The following is a 23004-nucleotide window of genomic DNA, read 5'->3' on the forward strand; positions in this document are numbered from 1 at the left end:
CCCTGCTGAGCCCAGAATAAACCCTTGCAGCCACTGATTCCGTAAGGGGGAGCCCTAACTAAGCTGGAAGCACTGGGGCTACAAGTCCCCCTCTCCCCATGCACCCCCTGTACTCCACCCCACACAAATACATGTGCACAGGACAAGTAAACAGACCCTTCATCAAGGCTACTATGGAGAATGGGTGAAAGGCCTTTCCAGACGTGAGAACAAGTAAGGGCCCTTCAGGACACTCTGAGACAGCCACACAATTGGAGAGAGGCCACCAGCAGTGCCGTTGGCCTCCTCAGCCTCACAGTAAGCCAGCAGGGGACCAGGAGACAACGGGCCCTTGAGAAACAACTGGGGCCTGAGCCAGACAGGAGTCCTGGCCCCCTTGAGTGGCACTTCGCTGGAGTGAAATCAGAGCTAATGTTTCTGTGGTGTGGAGAAGCCTCTACAGGGGCCTGTGCAGCCACCTGCAGCCCCTCCTCTGCCGATGCCTGGAGCTCTGCCTCCTTGGCTGCTCCCATCCCAGAGAAGCCACCCAGTTCCACAGTGGCTTCGAGTCGGGTAAGGAGGAAGGTCAAGCCAAGGGCAGAGCATTTGGGCCCCTGGCCCAGGGCCCTTCAGGGAAAGCTGCTGTCCAGGCAGCAGGAGGCCAGATTTTCCACCTCCTTTCCCAGCAGGCAGCACCACGCCCAAGACAGATGGGCTCCATTTTCAGGTCTTTACATGTGTGGCCCTATGTGTCCTGTGACTTCATCCTTAAGGTTCTTTTCACTTCTGAAACTGGAGAGAAACCTAGAAATTAACTAGTCCAACTTCTTCACTTCCCTGGATAAGAAAATCAAGGCTCAGAGAGGCCAAAGAACTTGCCAGAAGTCACAAATCTGGGGTGAGATCAGGAGTAACCACAAGCCTGCCTCTGTGGTCTTCCCATGGGGCTCCCCAACAAACACAACTTTTCTCCCTCCCTGGTACTTGCAGTTCTTCTATGTCTGTACCCCTGTCCATTCCATCCAGAATACCTGGTATCCTGGAACTGTTCATCCCTGCAAAGGGTGGCCCCTGTGAGTGCTCCCCACAGGATACCCAGCATGAATGCGCCATCAGGCTAGTCCTCGAGCAAGCTCTGCGTGGAGATTTCAGGAAGGCCTGAGATTTAAGCTCCTTGCCTTGGTCATTAAGTGTGACATTTCCCACGTCACCAAAAGAACACAGTGAAGAATCTTGCTATCGTCATCAAAGGGACAAAGGGGAGCCAGTTTAATGAGAACTGCATGAGATCAGCACTCAGCTCAGCTTAAGACAGCAGAAGCCACAGAAGACAAGACCAGGTCCTGAGTCTTCCAGATCCTGGGGCACTGGGCATCACGGAAAGCAAAGGATTCTGCCACACCCCCGCCCACTGCTGCAGAAAGAGGAGAAACCTGCAAAGCCTCCAGAACAAAGAATTCTCACCACAGAGCAGGGCGCACCACAGGCAAAGACATCAGCGATACACAGGCAACTCTAGAAACTTGGATCTGTCCTAACAACAGCCTCTACTTTGTATCCCCAAGCAGTGTGGACCCATGGAGACACATTCCTGGTTGCGTCACAGGCTCTGAACTACACCTTCCCACCAGGCCACTAAGGCTTGTGATAGGCCTCTGACATCCCAGCCTGAGGAAGAGGTCATTAAAGGAACATGAAACCGAGAGAATCTTCATTCTGCAATAGGGTTAGCCTGAGCTCCTGCCTCCCACTGCATCTGTTCAAGCACTAAAACCAGCCAAGGCTGTGACCTCCAGGGGGTCACTGGGCTACCGTACTTCCATGCTTTCCCATGAAAGTCCCTGCAAGCCAGCTATTCCTTAGTTCTCACGAGCTCATCCACAAGATGAAAGCCAAAGCCAGGGCAACCTCAGCCAGCACTGCAGGCTAGGCATGGCCACATGCAAGGAGCATCTCAGGAGCTCAATGCTGGCTTGCCTCAAGGGCTCACCTCAGCATCCATCCACACACTAAGCAAGGCCAGAATCCCTGAGCTGGAGCCCAGCCACGATCTCCTATCAAGTACCCCTAACACAGGAGCTTCTGGAGAGGACTTCAGCCTAGCAGAGTGGTCACGGGGAAAGTAACTGGGCTGTCGCCAGCCCCAGGGAAGAGCCTGGCTCCTGGCATCTGGTCGGTAGGCCAGCAAGTGGGAGCCTACTCTGTCATGCCTTCTCTCTTCCAACTGCTCAAACAGATAAAATCAGAAAAAAATGGAAGAAAACTTCTGTCAGTGGCTGAAAATGGTATGAGGCATATATTCCCTCACATCTCTGAAGGCCAGGAAGTCTCAGGTGGAGGCATAAGCAGGGCCTCTGCCAGCAACCCCTGGCTCCTAACTGGATCACACTAATCCTTCCCCTGTGTGGCTGCTTCCAAAAGACTTACAGCAGTAAAAGCTGGAACATACCTACATGGAGACCACATCACTCTCTTCCTGGACTCTTCCCAATCAAGCTACATCTCTAAGAGCACAATATGCCTTATGCCCATGGGCTTGAGGCCTATCCACAGGTCTGGGACACAGCTGGCTTTGCTATCCTGCCAGGCTGCAAAGAAGCAGGGGCTACTGGGGATGGGGGTGGGGATGTGTAGGGTCTGCCTGCCTGAGCCTGCTCATGGACAGAAGCCTGTAGTCAGGCAGAGTTGTCCAGAGGGGCACAGTGCAAGCAGTGACCTGGGGACCTGGGGACACTGAAAGAGGAGGAGAAGAGAAGGGAGGGAATCACTGGTCAGAAGCTCAAGTTCTTTCCCTATGCAACAGGGGGCCTTGAGCCAGCAAGTGAATTTTGGGACAGTTTCATGAGTAATAAAAAAGAATGCCAGGGCCCGGCAGCATGGCCTAGCAGTTAAAGTCCTTGACCTGAACACACCAGGATCCTATATGGGCGCCGGTTCTAATCCTGGCAGCTCCACTTTCCATCCAGCTCCCTGCCTGTGTTCTGGAAAAGCAGTCAAGGATGGCCCAAAGCCTTGGGACCCTGCACCTGCGTGGGAGACCTGGAGGAGGTTCTTGGCTCCTGGCTTTGGATCAGTACAGCACTGTTGCAGTCACTTGGGGAGTGAATCATCGGATGGAAGATCTTCCTCTCTGTCTCTCCTCCTCTTTGTATATCTGACTTTCCAATAAAAATAAATAAATATTAAAAAAAAAAAAGAAGAAGAATGCCAGCCTGCCAGCTCGCTCTACCACTGTGGATCAAGAAGCTGGCACACACTGGCTTAGGAAGCCTCCGGGGACATCTGATGGGACGGCAATCCTGGACAGTACTAAATATGTATAGTGTGTTTCTTGTATTTCATGCATGTATTTCTTACATAAACCTGACATTTATAGCTGCAAAACTCAAGCATCCAACAGCTAATGAATGGTTGGATAGGGTGCGGTCTAGCACATTTTAAGCCACGTAAGAGTGAAGCCCCGACCTATACCTCAACACAGACCAACCCAGAAAACATTACACTCAGTGACGGAAGCCAGACACAAGAGGTCACAAGCTGTACCATTCTGTTTCTGGGAACCATCCAGAAAACGCAGCAGATGAGTGGTAGCCAGGATTCAGGGGTGGTGCAGGCAACAGGGAGGGAGTCCCAAGGGATTGTTTAAAAAAAAAAAAATTGGGCCCAGTGCAGTAGCCTAGCAGCTAAAGTCTTTGCCTTGTATATGCCAGGATCCCATATGGGTGCCGGTTCGTATCCCAGCAGTCCCATTTCCCAACCAGCTCCCTGCTTGTGGCCTGGGAAAGCAGTGGAGGATAGCCCAAAGCCTTGGGACCCTGTATCTGCATGGGAGACACAGAAGAGGCTCTAGGCTCTTGGCTTTGGATGGGCTCAGCTCCGGCTGTTGCAGCCGCTTGAGGAGTAAACCAACAAACAAAAGATATTCCTCTCTGTATATTCCTCTCCTTTCCAATAAAAATAAAATAAACCTTAAAAAAATAAGCTCCACTTGTTGTCCCACTCTCTGTGCTGGCTCCTGGACCAGTTTGCCATCAGCACCCTCCCTGGTTGTTGAGAAGTGCTGCTTCTACCCCAGCCACCCTCTATACTGCTTTCGTGTCCCTCACGAGAGGCGTGGCCGAGCGATGACCATCAACTGCACAGCCGTCTGGCAGTGTCCACCCTCCTTGCCTCTCCCACAGCCCCTTGCAAGTCTGTCCAGCAGCCCCTTCTGGCCTCACTGTGCTTGTTGTACATTCCACCACACGCTCTTCTCACCTCTTCTCCTTCTCAGTCCCAATGTCACCTTCCTGGAAAATCTTCCTGAGCGACCCCACTGAAAACTATCTCCCACTCAGCCTTGTTCACCACCTTCCCACAGCACACACACGCTGATCGCTATATACCTTATCTGGCTTTCTATCTATGAAGAATGTTATATTCCCAGTTCCTAGATTAGCATTAGGCATAGACAGATGGATTGGGGATGGAAAAAGAGGGAAAACAAATGGATGGGCACTAGAGAGATGAATGGATGGGGAACGAACAGATGAATGGGGATAAAAGGACAAGAGATGGATGAATGGGAGATGGGTAGATGAATGGGAGATGGGTAGGTGGCTGGATGGGTGGGTGGGTGGATGGTGGCCAACAAAGAACCTTCTCTCAACTCAATGGAAAGAAACAACCAGGAAAGTGCCAATTATCTGTGCGTCCCAGGGCCAAATCGCTTAACTTCTCCAGGCTTACTTCTCACTTAATTAAAGTGCCTGAACAGGGGCTGTCTTCCTGGCTTAACACCAAGTGAGAACCAAATGAAATGAGCTGTAGGACTAAAAATCTTCCCATTAAAGACATTAGGGTCTGGCAGGAAGAAAAGGCAAGTAGGAAAAGAAAATTACTGTGTGATGGTCGAGTCTCAGCACTTGGGTGGGGAAGGACACACAGACTCTGTGTAAGAGCCATGCCAGGTACATGCAGCGAACAGCAGCTGTGGTTAGGACTGAGAGACAGACCCCAGAAACCCCAGGCTAAGGAGAGAGGCTCATTACTTGGACCAGGTCCACCGACGAATGGTGAACATTTCTGAGAACCTTTGAAGACCCTGAGCTGAAGAGAGGTGGAGACCCTGTTGCCCTTAGTGAGAAGACTCCACTGCCGCTGCCCTGACAATGGGAACACTTGCTGCTGGCAGGGAAGAAGACATAAGAGCTCACACAAGGGACACTGAGAAGTTTGTTCCTGAGCAGCTTCTGGCAGGATTGGGAGGTGCCCATGTACACTGTACTGTCCCGCATGCTTCTCACCAAGTCCACAGACCACCACTATGAGGGGCTGGGTATGGGATGTTCATGTGGAGAGGAGGCTGGCGGGGAGAGGGGCGGGGTCCTTCCAACCTCTCGCTAGTTGCTCTGTGCAGCACACTCCACTCATGAACAGACTCTGCCCTCAGGATCTGCCTCCTCCTAACAGGCTCTGGGTCGGCAGCATGCCCAGAAGGAGCTGGTTAAATTCTCCCTACTCCCATCTTCCTCCTAAACACCACGAGAAGTCTGAGCGGTTGCCTCCTGGAATTCTCAGCCGCCAGCCAGCTGTCCATCCTTCAGTCAACACGTTGCTCTGGCTTTGTCACCAACTGCCGGGGCCATGGGACCAAGGGGGACTGAGAAAACAGGTGCCACCTCTGCCCATAAGACTGAGTGGGGGGAAGAAAGACAAGTCCAAATGTCCCAAAGTAGCAACTGCTACACAGTTCAGGGCCCAGGGCCATGGCACAGTACTGTTGAATGATGTCTTTCCAAAGGCCTGCCAACCCAGAACCTCAAAATATCACCTTTGAAAAACAGGGTCTTTGCTGATGTTGAGTTTCGAAGAGATCACAGCGGATTACGATGGGTCCTCAATCCACATCGTCTACATGTTCACATGGGGAGAGGACTTTGAGAGATGCATAGACAGGGAGAAGGCCATGCGAAGACACGTGCTGAGACTGCAGCCACAGGCTGGTCACATCTTCACTGGGCCATGGCCTTATGGTCCCTGGATCCCAATGATCTAGAACAAGCTCAAGCCCCGCCTAGACGCCTTGACAAACTGCCCCCCTTGCTCGGCACTCTCTGGCTGCTGCTGCTTATTTTTAGCCCTGATCCCACCTGCCTTATATGGTTCTCGGCGCCTTAGAGCACAGCCGTGTCTCCTCCTGGCTGTCAGCTCTGAGGACAGAGAACCCCAAAGATCGCACAGCCCTGAACAGGAGCAGAAATGCTGTCAGACCTTTGCACCCCCACCACCGGGCCATGCACATTTGCTGGCTTTTTGAGGACATTGGTGGTGAATGGCAAGTTGTGGCACTGAAACCCTGTCATTGTTGTCACCGTCCTCTTAACCCCCAAAAGTATCTGATATCAAAAAAACATTTTAAGCATCCAATAGCTATTTTCTTATTTTAGTCAGGCAACAGCCCTGTGCTGTAAATAGGACAAGTATTATTACCCACATTTTATGGATGTAGAGACAGGTGCAGATATGGTGAAGGGGTTGGTGGCTCACTTGTGACAAGTCAGTGCTTGCTCTGTCCCCCAAGTCCTGAGCCTCCCATCCTGACCCCCACTGGCTCCTTTGTCTTCAGGTGGGTAGCCTCCAAAACAGAAAGACTCAGCCACAGGCCTAACTACCAATCAAGGCAGGAGAAGCCAGGAGGGAGGGGTGGGTTTACCACCAGACTTTGGTGACCATGAGACCTGCACCCATCCACTGAGAACCTGAGGCCAGGCTGATCCTCCACTGGCCCTTGCCCAGATCACACCACTCATGTCCTGACACTCCCACCGCAGTCAAGTGCCAAAAAGATACATCATCTTCTACCTGACCCTTGAAACACAGGCAGAAGGAAAGGCAGGGAAATTACGTGAACAACCAGTGGGTTAGAGTCCCTCAGATGGACCCAGGTGAGGTGTAGAGTGGTGGTCCCAAGGGCTCAACACTGAGCAGATTAGACGCACAAAACAGGCTTGTTGAGGCAGCGGCTCTGCCGAGCCTTCACATGTTGCCATCTAGGGAGATAACCAGGCTAGCTCAGGTCCTAACTAAACGGCCATTTGGAGGAAGACCAGGGCACACAGTTTTGGCAGTCATTTCTTGATGGAGGGAGGAAGAGGGCTCCCAAACCCCAGGGCTCTCCCCTGGCTTGTTTCTGGGCTAAGTTCCCAACACAACCCATCTTATGGAACCCAAAACTCCAGCCCAGGCTTTGTCTGCACCTGCCTGAGTTTAGGGTGCAACCCCTGCTCTAGAAGGATCCAAAAATAACGGGAAGGGAGGGATTGGGGGAGGAACTAGGCTGAAGAGAAATAGGCTGGAGTTGGCTGATGGCCTAGGGAAGCAGCCACTTGGCTTTGACATTCAAGGCCATTCCCATCAGAGTGGCCTCATCTCCCCTGAACATGAGCCCCACTTCTCTGCCAGGCCAATGCTATGTGCTTCCTCACCTCCTGGCTTTGGGTACCATCTTCAGATGTCCCTGTCTACACAAACCATCTGCCCATTCATTAGACATCGTTAAATGCTTTCAACAAGCCAGGTCACTGTGCTGTGTTAGTGATGCAGTGCAATGGTCCCACCTGTGAGGACACCCCCATGGGATGCCTCATATGGCAGACAGTATTAAACCCTGCACACACCAGCCATTCCATTATACACATATCTATACCAATATTAAAGTTTAATGCCTAATTTAAGCACAGTAAGAAACTGACAACATAACTAGCAATAAAACAGAACAATTATATTACAGTAAAAACTATTTAAAACCTTTGGTTTCCTTCTAGAGTTTTCCATCTAAAGTTTTCAACTGTGATTGACTGCACAAACTATAATTCGTGAAAAGCAAAACTGCATGTGATGAGGGCAAACACTATAAGACAGCAGGTAAAGCTGCCACCTGAGATGCCAACAGCCCATATGAATGCCAGTTCATGTCCCAGCTGCTCAATTTGTAATTCATCTCACTGCTAATGACCTGAGAAAAGTGGTGGAAGATGACCCAAGTGTTTGGGCCCCTGCCACCTATGTGGGAGACAAAGATGAAACTCCTGGCTTCTGCCTCGTTGGAGCTGGGAGCTGGCAGCTGGATGGATGGGCTCCTACCTGCACATGGGGCCGCAGCTCTACCTCTGCAAGGCTGACCTTCCTAGGCATCCTCTCCACTCCGCCCAGAGCGCAGGCTGCAGGCGGGTGTTACTTACATTTTTTTTTTTCAGTGCGAGTCATCTTCCTAAATAGAAGGTCAGCCCCAGGGGCAGACACAGCCCTTGCCTGCCTGCCTGCCTGCACTGTGCAACCAAGCCAGGGCCTTACTGGGCTGACGAGGACTGACGGAAGGGCCTCATCCCTTGTACTACTAGTTAAATGCCCCACACGCCCCAAGTTCTGAAGCACCCACGTCTGGGTCTTTGTTGTACACTCCCTTTCTTTCTCATCATATCCTGCCCCTCACCCCAAAACAGGTACCTCTGGCTCTCCCCAACCCAAAGTTGTGCTCCCTAAGAGAGGCTGTACCCCCGTTTCTTTTGAACTCTGTATTGAGTACTCCCTCTGCCCAGGGCAGGCCACACAGCCCACACTCACTCTGTGTATAGAACATTTTGCTCTGAAAGAAGTCAAGGACTCTGGAAGTTGTGAAGAAGGAGCACTGAGGAGAAAGGAGGAGGGAAAAATCCCTACAACTCAGAGAGCCTAGCTTCAACATCCCCCCGAGTGTTCCTGAGGCCTAGCACCTGTAGCTGGACACAGAACCAGCAACCACTTTCCCATGCTTCCCACAGCACAGCTCAGGAATACAGGCTCTTGTGATGGCCTCACAACAGCCCCTAAAGGAAGCTGTGGGCACAGTCAGCCCTGAGGGTGGCCTGAGCGGCCGCCCCTCCACGCCATATCCAGCTATGAGACGTCGACAACTGCTCTAATAATCTAGGCGCTTCAAACCTGATAACATTTAATTCTTTCACCTTTACATTTCATTCTTCCGTGCTCGCTTCGGCAGCACATATACTAAAATTGGAACGATACAGAGAAGATTAGCATGGCCCCTGCGCAAGGATGACACGCGAATTTCATTCTTGCACCCACACTCCCAGCTCTGTGGCCCTCTAAAGGGAGGAGGAGGTAGCAGGTGTGACCCTGGGGTGGAGGGAAATCTGCGACACCTTGGTTCTGAGGGCTGAGACTGAAACCAGAGGGAACAGGACTTCATGAATCCTAGAGAAACGGGACAACAGAATGCTTCTGACGCCAAACAGCTCAATGCCACCTGTCTCATAGGCCCAACTGTGCCATCTGCCACCTTCATCTCCTGCTGCCACACAAGGCTGGGGACGAGTGCAGGGCACTGGGACGTCCTCCACACCAGGCAGTTCAGTCTTCCATGCCTGTGCTCACCATGCCCATAATTCATTCATTCTCCCCCTTTTGAAGGACCAGTTCAAGAATGCCCCACTCTACTGCCTTAGCCTCCATGTTGTGATTCAGAGACTCCGGATGGGACCTTGCTCAAGAAGCCAACGAGCAATTCTACCTCAGAGATACATTCCTTGAACTAAAATCTTCTGACTGCTTTAAAACAAGTGATTTGCAAAAGTGATGGTCTGGGCTCCTGAGCATCGGCCCTCCTCTTGAGTGAGTTTCAGAGGAGCACCTGGCAGCAGGGCCCCTGAATGGGGGCAGTGATGGGAGATGACAGAGGGAATACAGGGACCAAACAAGGCAGTTGCAGAGTCCAACATTTGCCTGAGAAGGCCAGAGAGGGCAGGGGCAGAGTCCTGGGAGCAGCTCCCAGGGCAGACGGGTGTGGGAACACAAGGTGGCTCTTCTCCATCCTCCTTCTCATCTTTTTTTAAAGATTCATTTTATTTTTATTGGAAGTCAGATATATAGAGAGGAAGAAAGACAGAGAGGAAGATCTTTTGTCTGACAGTTCACTTCCCAAGTGAACACAACAGCCAGAGCTGCGCCAATCCGAAGCCAGGAGCCAGGAACTTCCTCCAGCTCTCCCACACGGGTGCAGGGTCCCAAGGCTTTGGGCCGTCCTCGACTGCTTTCCCACAAGCAGGGAGCTGGATGGGAAGTGGAGCTGCCAGGATTAGATTCAGTGCCCACATGAGATCCTGGAGCGTTCAAGGTGAATACTTTAGCTGCTAGGCCACCATGCCGGGCCCCCTCCTTCTCATCTTAAGTGAGTCCCCTATCCCTGCCACTGGGCTGCAAGAAAGCCTCTCAGGAGATCTGAAGTAGGACTCCTATCTCCAGCCACAGAAAGAATGAGAACAAGGCCAGCCCTGGTGTTATTCAGGCCATGTGCCTCCTGTGCCATCTACACCTATCAAAACCAATCTTGATGGAGCATAAGTGGTTCATTTACCCGCGGAAGAATCTGTAGACTTCTGGTGAACAAACATGGATGGCAGAGGGGAGTGCCCTCTGCTATCTCCCATATCTGGCCTGGCACAGCAGGTCCCAGCATGGAGAGCGAAGAAAACAAGGACTTACACTGGTTTCACACCCACTCACCTTTCAACCATGGCCTGGTGTTGCTCCAGCAACAGAGACCAGAAAATGGGCTTGGCTCTGCACAAGGCTGACTTTCCACCTTAGGGGTCCCTGCCAGGGGCACCCTGTCCTCCATGGCACTCCACAGCTCAGAATGGGATCCCCTTGCCTCATTCCTGCCTAATGGTATCCCAAAGCCCTACCTGCTGCCCACAGGATAGCCTCCTTCCTCCTCAACATAACTCTCAAGGGCTTCACAGCTCAGCTCTGGCCTCGCCTTCCAAAGTAAGTTCTCCCAACTGCCCACTCCCACCCAAGGGAGAAAAGGGGCCTTCTTCCAGGTCTCATCAGAGCCTATTTCCCCAACCTCGACTCCTCCAGGTCCCTGTAGTGGAATCTCCCTCCTGCATCTCTCCATGTCTGAACCCTACTTTCCTCAAGGCCCAGCTCAAACGGCCCCTGCTCTTTTCTCCCTCTACTATCCCACAATGGCCTCAAGGCCTCTCCCAAGTCCTTGCTCAGATCAGGCGGACTCCTCCCTTCCTCTGGTGCACCTGCAGTGTCTGTGCCTCTTTTACCAACTCAGACACAACCACCTGGAAGACGGAGCCCAATCCCCAACTGAAATGCAAGAACACCAGGGACAGAAGGCCTGAGTTCCCCCGGAGTCCCCGGAGTAACAAGGGCACCAGGAATACAGAATGAGTTCATGATGACCAAATGAATGTAGCATGGCATCTGAAGGGGCTCTGCAGCATTTGTACAGGAAAGGCCATGCTCAGAGGGCTACACCGGGGCTCTCCATCCAGGCAGCCGCAGCAGTGCATCTCACCCCTTCCCATGCTCATTCCATCCAAAACACACAGCAACTCCCCAGTCTTTGACCCTTGTTCCAGGATAGAGAACAGAAAAGTCCTGCCTGGCTCCCCACTGAGATGACACTGGCTTCATCTGGGTATAACTAAAGTACCAGCCAGAAAGTGAAAACAACTGGATTCCAGTTCTGGCCTGCCAAGAACTAGCTGTTAGACCCTCACTCTCATGAGACAAATTTAGCATTTCCCAAACTGTAGTCCCACCAGCCACCCAGCAAGGCCACCAAGAAAGGCACTGCTTGGGGGAAGAGAGATAAGGGGAGAGTCTGCATCCATTTTATACGCAGGCTAGTGCTCCATTGGGCCCCCATGGACTTGTCCAGCTGTCCCCAGCTAGGAGTCAGGGAACTAGCTGGAGACACAACTCCAGGGAGTTGGCAAGGTTTCTAGGGTCTGCTCTCTCAAGACTCCTCAACCTACAACCCCCTGAGTGGTTCTCCCAACAGAGGGCGGTAGCAGTGTGCCTGACCTGCTAAGGAAACAGGACACTGGCATCTGGGAATAGTGAGTTCAGGGTGGTTTCTGATGGTCAACAAGCACCCTCACCTCTCATGCAAAGGAGGTCTGAGCACCTACCTGGGCACTCAGATGGGTATCCCCACCCTTGCATGGGAAAGCAGGGTATGCACCCAGAGCTGGCTGAGTACACAGCAGGATAAAAAGTGAACAGAGTCTCTAGTCTCTGCATCAGGCACCAGGAAGGACAACAGGAAGCAACAGTGTCCTGAATGCAGCCTTTAGCAACAAACGCCAGCTGCTTAAACCCAAAGCAATGCTTTCCTGGCATCCACACCCTACAGGCGGCCAGAGGACAAAGAGCACTGCTCTACGCCTGCCCCACGCAGCAACCCAAGCAGCTTCCCCTAGGAGTCATCTATAGCCCCGGTCACACCCACCTCCAATAGGGCCTGTCAGAGAGAGGGAGGGGAGGGGAGGAAAGGGGACAAAACCCAGGAAGAAGAGGGCAGCACTGAGCTGGGCATGGCTGTGGCTGGCTGCCTCAGCCCTCCCACTCCCTGGAGGATGAAGTCCCTGATCCAACCACCTCCAGGGCCTCTCCCCTTGTCCTTCACTGGCCAATTCCCAGACAAAGGAGAGAACCCTAGCAAAGAAAAAGGACTTGGGGGCACAGGTTGGAGGTGGAGATCAGAGAGGTGAGAGGCCCAGAAACTCTGTGCAGGTCCTGGCGTGGACACTTGTGACTGATGGCCTGGAAGGGGAGGGTGGGGAGACAATGGCAGGGAGTAGGAAGAGGAGCTTAAGACAGAGCTATGACTTCAGGTAGGGTGGAGTACACCGGACAGCACAGCCATGGGCAGGTGTCTTTATAGGGAGGGGCCGTTGTGGGGCTAGGGGGTGGGACGTTAACTGAAACCTCCAGTGGGTCAAGAAGAAGCCATCTTTGGCTTCAGCATGCTATAACTGAACAGAGTCATGATTAGGCCCACCAGGGCAGATGAAACCCACAGCTAGATGGAGATGAAGGAGGGGGGCTCCGCACTAAAGGACAGAAAGGCTAGGGCAGACCACAGCAAGATCAGGGCTGTCCCCTCTCCCCATGGCAGAAGCTCTGGTCCAGGCCCAAGGTCAAGCCAGATGTCTGATTACCTTGGTGGCAGAAAACATAAAGGATGTCCCTAAAAGGCTAAAGATTCCTGAGGCCTACTGTGTGGAAGCCCAACGAGGTGGCAGCTGGGACTGGGCCTGCGGGGGAGGGGGTGCAAGGGTAGAGTGTGGCTGCAGCTCAGGATCCAATTACGTTGCAGTTTCCATACTTAGCCACCTGACAGCCGCTTGGAATACTCACCACTCCAGCCTGCAGCCCCACAGGGCCCAAATTAACTCAAGGGCAGACAAGGGCAGGGCCAGGCAGCACACGCAATGGCAAGGGCCCCCATCTCACATCTCTAAGCACCAGAGGAATAGCTTTTGCTCCTGCCCACCACCCCTCTCTCCGGGCCAGGACCATGGCCTAGCAGCTCCCATCCTCAAAGACAAAACCTCCAAGTCTCAAGAGACTGAGACTCTAGGCCCCATGGCCCCATGTGCAAACACAAAGGGCTGAGCTCGGCAACCAACCAGGGAGCCCTAGATTCCTGAGGGGATCCCCAGAGCACCTCCCGAGGAGAAATCAGCCCCAGGAGTCTTGTAGGAGAGGTGGCAAAGTGATTTGGTGTCCCTCAACAGCCTATAAATAACCCCTGTGTTGCAACCCAAGCCGCCGCTGCTGCACAGAATGCTGAGGTGTCAAAGGGGAATCTGAGCACACAGAGCCGAACCCCCTTTCTGATGAAAGCCCCACTCCTCATACAAGCACTGTTCCAAAATGGGCTCCACTCCTCTTCTGAAGCCTTTGTCCAACTCCGTTTCCAGCCTAATCCCCCACTCTATGTCTGACCTTACCCGAAAAAAATTCCAACTCTACCCCCCTATCTCCCAAATGACCCCCAACTTCGCCCAACACATTCCTATGTCCTCAGTCATACAGATCCGAGCCTCTATTTGGGGTCAGCAGGCCTCCCTCTATCTCTGGCATGGTGCAAATGTCACTCAATGACCTGCAGCTCCAAGCCCATATTGAAGGCTCCTCTAGCCTTTATTTTTGGGGTCCTCTTTTCCAGCACTTGACAGCCAGGCTCTTCTCTCTGACCCCTCGCCCAAGCCTCAGGTCCACACACCTGTCTCCACTGCCTTTGGTCTCCCCAATGTCCCCTAACTACCCTTCGGTTCTGCATCCAGCTCTTCCTCCACAGCCCAGGGACAAGAGAAGGTTAATAATAAGTGGGATCAGCAAGAAGCAAAGCTGTGGCATCAGGTGCGCACTCCCCCCCACCCCACAGCAGACAGCACACCTGGGGCCTGCCCATGCAGGGTCGGGCATACCTGCTTGTCCTGAGAGCAGGAGAGAGGCCACAAAGCAGCAGAACAGGAGCAGCGCCCTCATGGTGACTGCCAAGAGAACCCAGCTGCTCCTCGCCTCTATTTATATGGCGGGTGTGGGTGGCAGCGGCAGGCTGCGGGGTGGGAGGAGAAGGGTCACACAGTCACTAGGGCAACTGGACAGACGTGATGGGGAAGAAGCCCAGACCCCAACAGGCTGCACGGATGAGGCTCAGCTGCTGCTGTATGGGCCCAGCTGCCAGGCCCCAGAATGTAGGGCTCGGTGCTGGATTGGCTCTCCCCACCTGCCAGCAGCTCTCAGATCACATGACCTGAGAAATAACGTGGGGCGTCCCTGAGGCTGAGGTCTAGGAGCTGGGAACTCGAGTCTTCCCAGAACTTGCCCTGTCTTGACCTAAAGTCTGGGGAATATCCGAAGAAGAGGTCCCATTTGATAGCGAGTGACAGGCAGAACTACAAATGGCCAGTTAACCAGCTGCCCTTTGAGGTGCAAGGCTGGGAGCTTAGGCTTCCAGGGGCTCCGTGCCCGGAGTGCTGAGCAGGGCAAAAGCAGGAGGCACTTGGGAAGGGAGGTGGGGGTGGAACGGCACAGATCCTTCAGAGAGCTCCGCAACGTAATCTTCCAAAGGTTTGTGGGGTGGTCGATGGGGTAGGGGGCTAGCAGTGGGCCACAGAGAAAAGCAAGGCAGGACACCAAGCCTCCCTGAGAGTGAGGTGTGTAAACAGCTTTACTAGCATATAACCAAATCTGCCTTTTTAATAAAAAGAAATAAATCCATTATTATTATTATTATTATTATTATTATTATTGGAAAGGCAGATACACAGAGAGGAGAGACAGAGAGGAAGATCTTCCATCTGTTGGTTCACTCTCTAAGCGGCTGCAGTGGCCAGAGCTGAGTCGATCCGAAGCCAGGAGCTTCAAGTGAAGATCGCCCCATCAGTGGAAGCCTTCAGAAGCCCGAGGTCCTCCAGGGAGGAAGGGCTGCCTCCAGACTGCCTCCAGATTCCAGATAACAGCACCAGATCCTGCTGGAATTCCACCTGCTAACACTCCTGCAAACATTAGACCTGCCAGCCCCGAAAATCTCTCACTCCAGATACACCTCCTCCTGGTTCTGTTCCTCTAGAGAACCCTAAAAGTCCAATATCAAGTCTTCTGACCCACGTATGGCTATAGGGAGAAGAGGAACCAGAAGTCAATGAAGGAGATACTGTGGGCCGGTGGTGCCAGGTGACAAGAGGAAGGTACACTGTCACCACTTCACAATGAGATGCAGGGTGACATGAATGAAAGCACTCGCTTGGAATCACACAATGAGGAGTGAAGTCATCTGGACTGGAACGCACAATCACCTAATACATAAACCCACGACTTTTCCCATCAATTCAAGCTAACATGGATCACCAAGGCACAGAAAGGGGTTGGGAGCAACAGAGAAGTGTGGGGACACAGCAGGACACATGCTGAAATCTCAATACAAGCCACAAGGACTCAAACCCACACAGGGAAAGGGCGAATCTAGCATGATTCAGATTGAAAAATACCTGCTTGGGATCCCAAACACACCCTCATCCACCATGTTCATAACAGCACCATGCACAACTGCCCAAGTGTCCATCCAAAGGTATGTCCATATGAGGTTCTAATACAAGTGACAATGATCAATGCTGAAAATGCCATGCTAAGTGAAATAAGCCAGATGCAACAGGATAGCGTATGCATTCTCTAAGCATGCCCCGCAGAGTACCACAAAGTGGGTGGTTTCAACACAGAAGACCTAAGATCCAGGTGCCAGCAGGTGTATTTCTTGTATTTCTTCCAAGGCCTCTCTCATTGGCTTGTAGGTGGCTACCTTCTCACCATGTCTTCACACAGTCACACCTCCATCTGTCTCTGTCCTCATCTTACCTTCCAAGGACACTGATCATATCCCCCAATGATTGTGTTTACATAGTTGAGAAGTATGCATGCCCATGTGGACCACCAATTAGAGTGGGAAGGGTTGAGATAGGGGAAGTGAATGACATCATTGTTTCCAATTTTCTTTTTCCTCTTCTGTATCTGAAGGAAGGAGAGAAGCTGAGAAGCAGCACCCAGCATCCTAATCGTGTCAGTAGCTGGAGATGAGGAATGGCCACTCAATGCCATCCCAGGATCCCCAATGTGGAGCATGCTCTGAGAGTTCTGCTCAAGTGGTTTCGATAGTTCTGAAATTCTATTGATTGTGTTGCTCCTACATTGAGGAAATCCTTCCAAGGTCCTTTGGCTGACATAGTCCACTTTAGAGTCTCCATTCACCCAGACACTTGCTGTCAACACTTGGCTGGGAGAGTTGTCCAATTTGTTCTGCCCTCCATCCAGTGCAGGCCCCAGTGGACTGCCATATCCCTCATGTACATCTGGCCTGCCATCCAATACACCATCTTCAGCAACTGAGGAGGTCCAGTTCTGACACATGCACTCCATGGTCAAACCACAAATCCTGCAATTCTCCCTGTGGTTGGAGTTCTGAGTGTAGCAATTCAGTTGGGGATGTTCCTCAGAGAAACCTCACCAGAGGTGACCCCAGATCTGACTCCTGTGTGTGCTAGCTAGTACAGGGTCCAGCTCAATCTGTCACCCACATCAGCCTACACACACACTAGTGGTTGCAGTTGCTGGGTCAATTCTGTCTCCAGCCCCATCTCTTACACAAACTAGTGCATGCGGTGGCCCAACCCTACCCACAACACACTGGTCCTTATGTACACCAGTGAGAACTGCAGCTAGGCCAGAGTGGCCCCCATTAATCCCCACCAGGCCCACCCCCAGCTGTAGTTTCTGTGCATAACAGTATATGCAGCAGACTGGTCCAGTCTGTCCCGCAGCCCATTCAGCTTTTATACACATCAATGGGCACCGCAGCCTAGTTCAGCACAACCAACCCCACTGTTCATCCCACACTTACACTGGCAGATGCTACTGCCTATCCAGCCAGGTCCACCCCCAGCCCTAAGTTTTCATGCTCACCTGACAGAGGAGTTTCCCAAGTTCCTCTATCAGGTCTCCTCCCAGTGGTAGATCTCGCACACACCAGTGGGTTTTTGGCCCACCTCCTGTCCTGGCAGGAACAGCAGCCTTGCCCAACTGGCCCACACCCATTCTAGCTCTTACCGGAGTACTATAGTCCAGCCGTGACTGGCCCACCCTAGCCCTAGTTCTTCCATAGTTCAGTGGGTGCAGAGACCTAGCCAGCCCATCCTACACCAACCCTGGCTCTCACGAGCACCAGGAGGTACTAGAGTCTATCCCAGTCTGGCACACTCCAGACCCAGTTCACACCCATGCCAAGGTATACCGCAGCCACATCCAGGACATTCACAGCCACCATTCTGGCTCTTGCATGCAACAATGGGAACCACAACCCAGCCAGGGTGTCCCCTTACCTCCTTGATCAGGCCTGCTTTCAGCCACTGATGTTGCACATGCAAGTTGCTCTGACCCAGCCCAGGATAGCCCATCCCATCTTGGCTTTTGCTATTGGATGCTGCAGCCTAGCCCTGCCCAGCCTATCCCCATCCCTGGCTTTCATGCAAACCGATAGATGTGATAGCTTAGCCTAGCATGGCCCACCCTGCACCCTAACCCTGCCTGGTCCCCCCGGCAACTTGAGCCAACCCACATACTTGGCTGACAAGTGAAGCAGCCTTGCCCAGCCTGATCACCACCCAGGCTTGAGTCATATGCTCACCAGCAGGAGTCATGGCCCAAGGGGAGTTCCCCAAGTTCCCCCACCAGGTCCACTCCCAGACTCAGATCTCACATGTGCCAGCGAGTGCTAGGCCCTTACCCAGCATAGTCTGACCCCTCTGTCTCAGCTTTGTGTGAGTCGATAGATGCTGTGACCCAGTCTGCCCCACATCCTATTCTTTGGTGCACCTACAGGTACTGCAGCTTGCATCAGCCCAACTTGTTTCCTACCCCAATACCCATGAGCATCTGAGTATCTCCACATGGCTGCTCTTCCTGAAGGGCTCCTGCCAAGGGACGGCCACTCCTTTGTCCAGACTAAGAACTTTCTGGGGCACGGCTCAGAGCCTCACATAGGCAGCTAAGTGGGTCCCCAAGACCTAAATCATATCTGGAGCCAGAGGGGCCAACCTCACAGAATTACCATTAATTAGACATTGGTGGGGGAGATGTTCCAACTGCTCATTGAGTTCCAATGCCCACACTGCTGAGTACATGCATCTCAGGTGTGCAATGAACACATCAACAGCAGGTGTGAAGAGCATCAGTGGGGGGGGAGGTGGCAAGACCATGTGAAAGGCCACAGGACTCTAGAACCAGGCCCTCGGAAGTCATAGTTCTGGGCATACGGTTCCTAAGTACAATCTCTGGGCTGCAGCTGAGCTGCTAGATCCTAGCTCACCTCAAACAGTTGAGACTTGTTCTACCTCTCACCAACTGAGTGGGAAATCAACATGGAAACTTAGCCGGCTTACAGCTGGAAACAACCTGTCACGTGTTCAAGTGAGTCGCTGTAAAAGCCTGGATCTGTTAAGAGGTTTGTCACTTTTGCACAGGGGGAGGAGAGGTACTTGCACCAAGTCAGATTGAAACAATACAGACTTTCATGTGGTTATCAATCACACTGAAAATCAAAGACTACCCCCTGGATGGTTAACAGTCGTGACCACACTCACTGCCATCCTGCATCTTCTCCACATGTACACAGGCCAACAGGAGGCTCCTGAACCATGGCTCCTACTGCAGCCCTGGGCAAAGCTCACCCCATGCTCACACTCACGTGACCTGGGAGTGAGCTGCAGGAAGTCTTTGTGGCATGGCCAGCATGTTGGATGACTTCGATCTCTGCAGTCATCATTCCATTCACACTCCTTCACACACACACACACACACACACATACATCTATGGTACTGTCCCACTCATCTTAGAAATGACAGGTTTTCTAGCTTGGGAGGACCCAGGAATCACAGATATTCATCCAGCACTTGCTTGAATACCCTCAGACAAGAGTCAGCAGTTCTGCTGTTCTGCATATAGAGTGGGCATATACAGTGCTGCAGCTCTCCCTGTGTGCGTCTCCACTTCCCACTGCAAGCCAGGGATAGGCAGCACATGGAGTCAAAATGGGCCACAGCCCCTTCACAAATAGCAGGCAACTCACCCCACCCACTCAGGACCTGTCCAGACTCACTGGCATCTCTTCCCACAAGAATACTGCAGATTCCTACCAGTTCCCTTTGCATCCAGACTTTTCAGAGCAGTGCCTTACCCAGGACAGTGAACCTGTATCTCTGATGTCAGCCTAGCACCTGCCTGTGGCCTACTGACTTAATCCTGGGCTCGCACATCCCTACAGGCTCCACGCAGGGGGGAACCTATGAGTCGGCCCCCTAATTCAGGAAACTTCACAGCTGTCACACTGAACTCCTTTCTCAACAGGTGGTGGGGTAGGGAGGGCAGTTTGGGGAGCTCATTCCTTTCTTCAGCTGCCAGATTTAGGGCTGGTCCTACCCCCTCTTCTTGGTCAGCACACATTCTTGTCAATCAACAGAAGAAACCTGCAACTCAGCTGGGCAAAAGAAGAAAGCAGACCAAAGCAGAGGGTGCGACTAACTCCACTCTCACCTGGCACTCCGGGGCAAGAAAAAGACGGATGCTACAGGCCAACTGAACCGAGGGGAGCAGAGAGGGCAAGCAGGGCACAGAGGCAGAGGGATGGGCTCCGGTATGGACAGAGAGAAACCAGAGCAGCCCCTGAGGCTGGGGACAGCATGGTCAGCCAGCTCAGAGCCTGAGGATTTTCATATGCTTTACCTACTGGTCTAGGGCCAGTCAGCCACTAAGGAGGCCAAGGCCAAAACAAGGGTCCCCTTTTTGTACCGTAGGTTAAGCTACTACTAGAGATGTTCACATCCCATAATTCTATATTTTTTAAAGATTTATTATGTTTAATAGAAAGTTGTACCAGATGTACAGAGAGAAGGAGAAACAAAGAGAAAAATCTATCACTGGTTCACTCCCCAAGTGGCCACAACGGTCAGAGCTGAGCTAATCTGAAGCCAGAAGCCAGGAGCTTCTTCCAGGTCTCCAAACAGGTGCAAAGCCCCAAAACTTTGGGCCGTCCTCCACTGCTTTCCCAGGCCACAAATAGGGAGCTGGAAGGGAAGTGGAACATCCAGGGCACAAACCAGCACCCATATGGGTGCCCAGTGCTTTTAAGGCAAAGATTTACCCACTAGGCTACCACGCCAGGCCCACCATAATCCCACATTACAGTCTTTGGCTCCATTCCCACCTACTTCACTTTGAAATCCAGCTCCTGGACCCAGTGGCATAGCCTAGCGGCTAAAGTCCTAGCCCTACATACGCCAGGATCCCATATGGACACTAGTTGTAATCCCGGAAGCTCCATTTCCCACCCAGCTCCCTGCTTGTGGCCTGGAAAAGCAGCTGACAACCGCCCAAGGCCTTGGGACCCTGCACCCACGAGGGAGACATGGAGGAAGTTCCTGGCTCCTGGGTTCAGATCAGCACAAAGCTAGCTGTTGTGGTCACTTGGGGAGTTAATCATCAGACAGAAGATCTTCCTCCCTGTCTCTCCCTCTCTCTGTATATCTGACTTTGTAATAAAAGTAAATAAATCTTTTTTTAAATTTTTTTTAAAGATTTATTTTTATTATTTTTTTATTGGAAAGGCGGATATACAGAGAGGAGAGACAGAGAGGAAGATCTTACGTCCGATGATTCACTCCCCAAGTGAGCCCAACGGCCGATGCTATGCCGATCCGAAGCCAGGAGCCTCTTCCGGGTCTCCCACGCGGGTGCAGGGTCCCAAAGCTTTGGGCCGTCCTCGACTGCTTTCCCAGGCCACAGGCAGGGAGCTGGAAGGGAAGCGGGGCTGCCGGGATAGAACCGGTGCCCATATGGGATCCCGGGCGTGCAAGGCGAGGACCTTAACCACTGTGCCACCGTGCCGGGCCCAAAAGTAAATAAATCTTAAAAAAAAAAAAAAAAAAAAAAAAAGAAATCCAGCTCCCTACTAGTGCATGTAGAAAAGCAAATGACAGCCCAGGTACCTGGGGTTCCAGCCACTCACATGAGTGACAGCAGAACTGAGTCTTAGGATAGTGGCAATGGCCCAGGCCAGCTCCAGCTGTGGTAGGCATTTAGAGTGAACCAACCAGCAGACAGAAGATCTTTCTTCGCTTTCCAAATCTTTTTCTTTTAAAGATGTACTTGTTTTTATTGAGAAGTCAGATATAAAGAGAGGAGGAGAGACAGACAGGAAAATGTTCCATCGTTGATTCACTCCCTAAGTGGTCACAATGGTCAGAGCTGAGCTGATCTGATTCCAGAAGCCAGCAGCTTCTTCCAGGTCTCCCACACGGGTGCAGGGTCCCAAGGCTTTGGGTTTTCCTTGACTGCTTTCCCAGCCCATAAGCAGGGAGCTGGATAGGAAGCAGAGCAGCTGAGATTAGAACCGAAGCCCATATAGGGTCCTGGCAGGCACAAGGCCAGCACCTTAGCCACACACAATGCCTACCACAGCACAGTGCCTAAAACTCACTGCCCTCATCACATGACAGCACTAAGCACAGCCCGAGGATGCAAAGCAATGGTGCCCTCACAACTGGTGCATGCACGAGAATGAGCTACAGCAAGGGGGCACACGGCAAAGGGGAAGAAGGTGAGCCAGCCCCAGGGTTAGAGGCACCAGCGTCCAAAGAGGCTGGCTTCTGTCCTACACTGGAAAAGACTGGAAGCGCACGGGAGCTCTGTGCATCTTTGTAATGACTTCAAAATGGAAGAAGATTCAAGATGGTAATAAACCTGGGGGGAAAGCTGAGCAGGAGTCCCGCATCTCATCTGCGAATGCCTACTTTGAATCCGAGCTACTGTGGTTCCGTTAAGGGCAGTGGGTGGGGACCCAAGTACTGCAGTGCCTGCCATCCCCCCGGGAGACCCATGCTGGGCTCCAGGTCCAGCTGTGATGGGCACAAGGGGACTGAAGCCAGCGAGTGGAAGATGTCCACCTTTCCGCCTTTCAATTAAAACTGAAAAGAGTTAAGAAGACGCTGCCTGACAAGCAAAAGCACGAGGGGCACATGGTGGAGGGCCAGCCACCCGCTGTCCACTTGGCGACAATTTCGAGGAGCCGACTCCTCAGCCACGCGGCCTTTCTGTGTAGTAACTCGCGCTGCGACAGAAAAGTCCTCAGACACCACCACGGTGACGCGGAGACCAAGCTCCGCAAGCAGCCCAGGCCCGCACCGTCCCGCGCTCTCGGGCCGCGGGCCCCAGCGGTCTAGAAGCGACGCGAAGGGGCGGGACGCGGGGCCGGGGAACCCACGCTCCTCGCCTCTGCTGAGGGTACGTATTACGAAAACTCGTGTCACCTGTCTCCTCACTCTTCTACGGTGGCTTTTCCAGAACATCATCGGCCACTCGTGGAGCCATCGGCGGCTCCGGCCGAACAGCGCGGGAACGCGTCTCGCGCCCTTCGCGGCCTCTGCGTGCGCGGCGTGCGTGGAAGCCCTAAGGGGCGGGGCCGCGCGGCAAGGCGCAGTCGGAGGCGCCAAGGAGCATGCGCGCCGAGGGGCGAGGGGGGCGGAGCCGCGGCCGCGCGCCCTTCTTCCGTCGCCTGTGGACTCTGGCCCTAACAGAAGACGGTGTGGAGCCGGGACGGGAAGATTTCCCTAACCCCGCCCCCCAAA

The 23004-nt window shown here is 52.8% G+C and overlaps 1 protein-coding gene and 1 pseudogene across 1 annotated transcript in view; one reads left to right on the forward strand and one right to left on the reverse strand.

The window, feature by feature from the left end:
* Positions 1–14326, reverse strand: part of LOC121167912 (sarcalumenin) — a 33758-nt gene extending 19432 nt beyond the window's left edge. The window contains exon 1 of the mRNA XM_040997625.1: positions 14259–14326. Within this exon, the coding sequence (XP_040853559.1) occupies positions 14259–14319 (61 nt within the window). The 5' untranslated portion in view covers positions 14320–14326. The remainder of the gene's footprint in view (positions 1–14258) is intronic.
* LOC121167937 lies at positions 8983–9076 on the forward strand (annotated as a pseudogene).
* Positions 14327–23004: the final 8678 nt, after the last annotated feature.

The sequence above is a fragment of the Ochotona curzoniae genome, unplaced genomic scaffold (genome assembly GCF_017591425.1).
Source record: "Ochotona curzoniae isolate NIBS_2020 unplaced genomic scaffold, NIBS_Ocur_1.0 patch433, whole genome shotgun sequence".
NCBI classification, from domain to species: Eukaryota; Metazoa; Chordata; class Mammalia; order Lagomorpha; family Ochotonidae; genus Ochotona; species Ochotona curzoniae.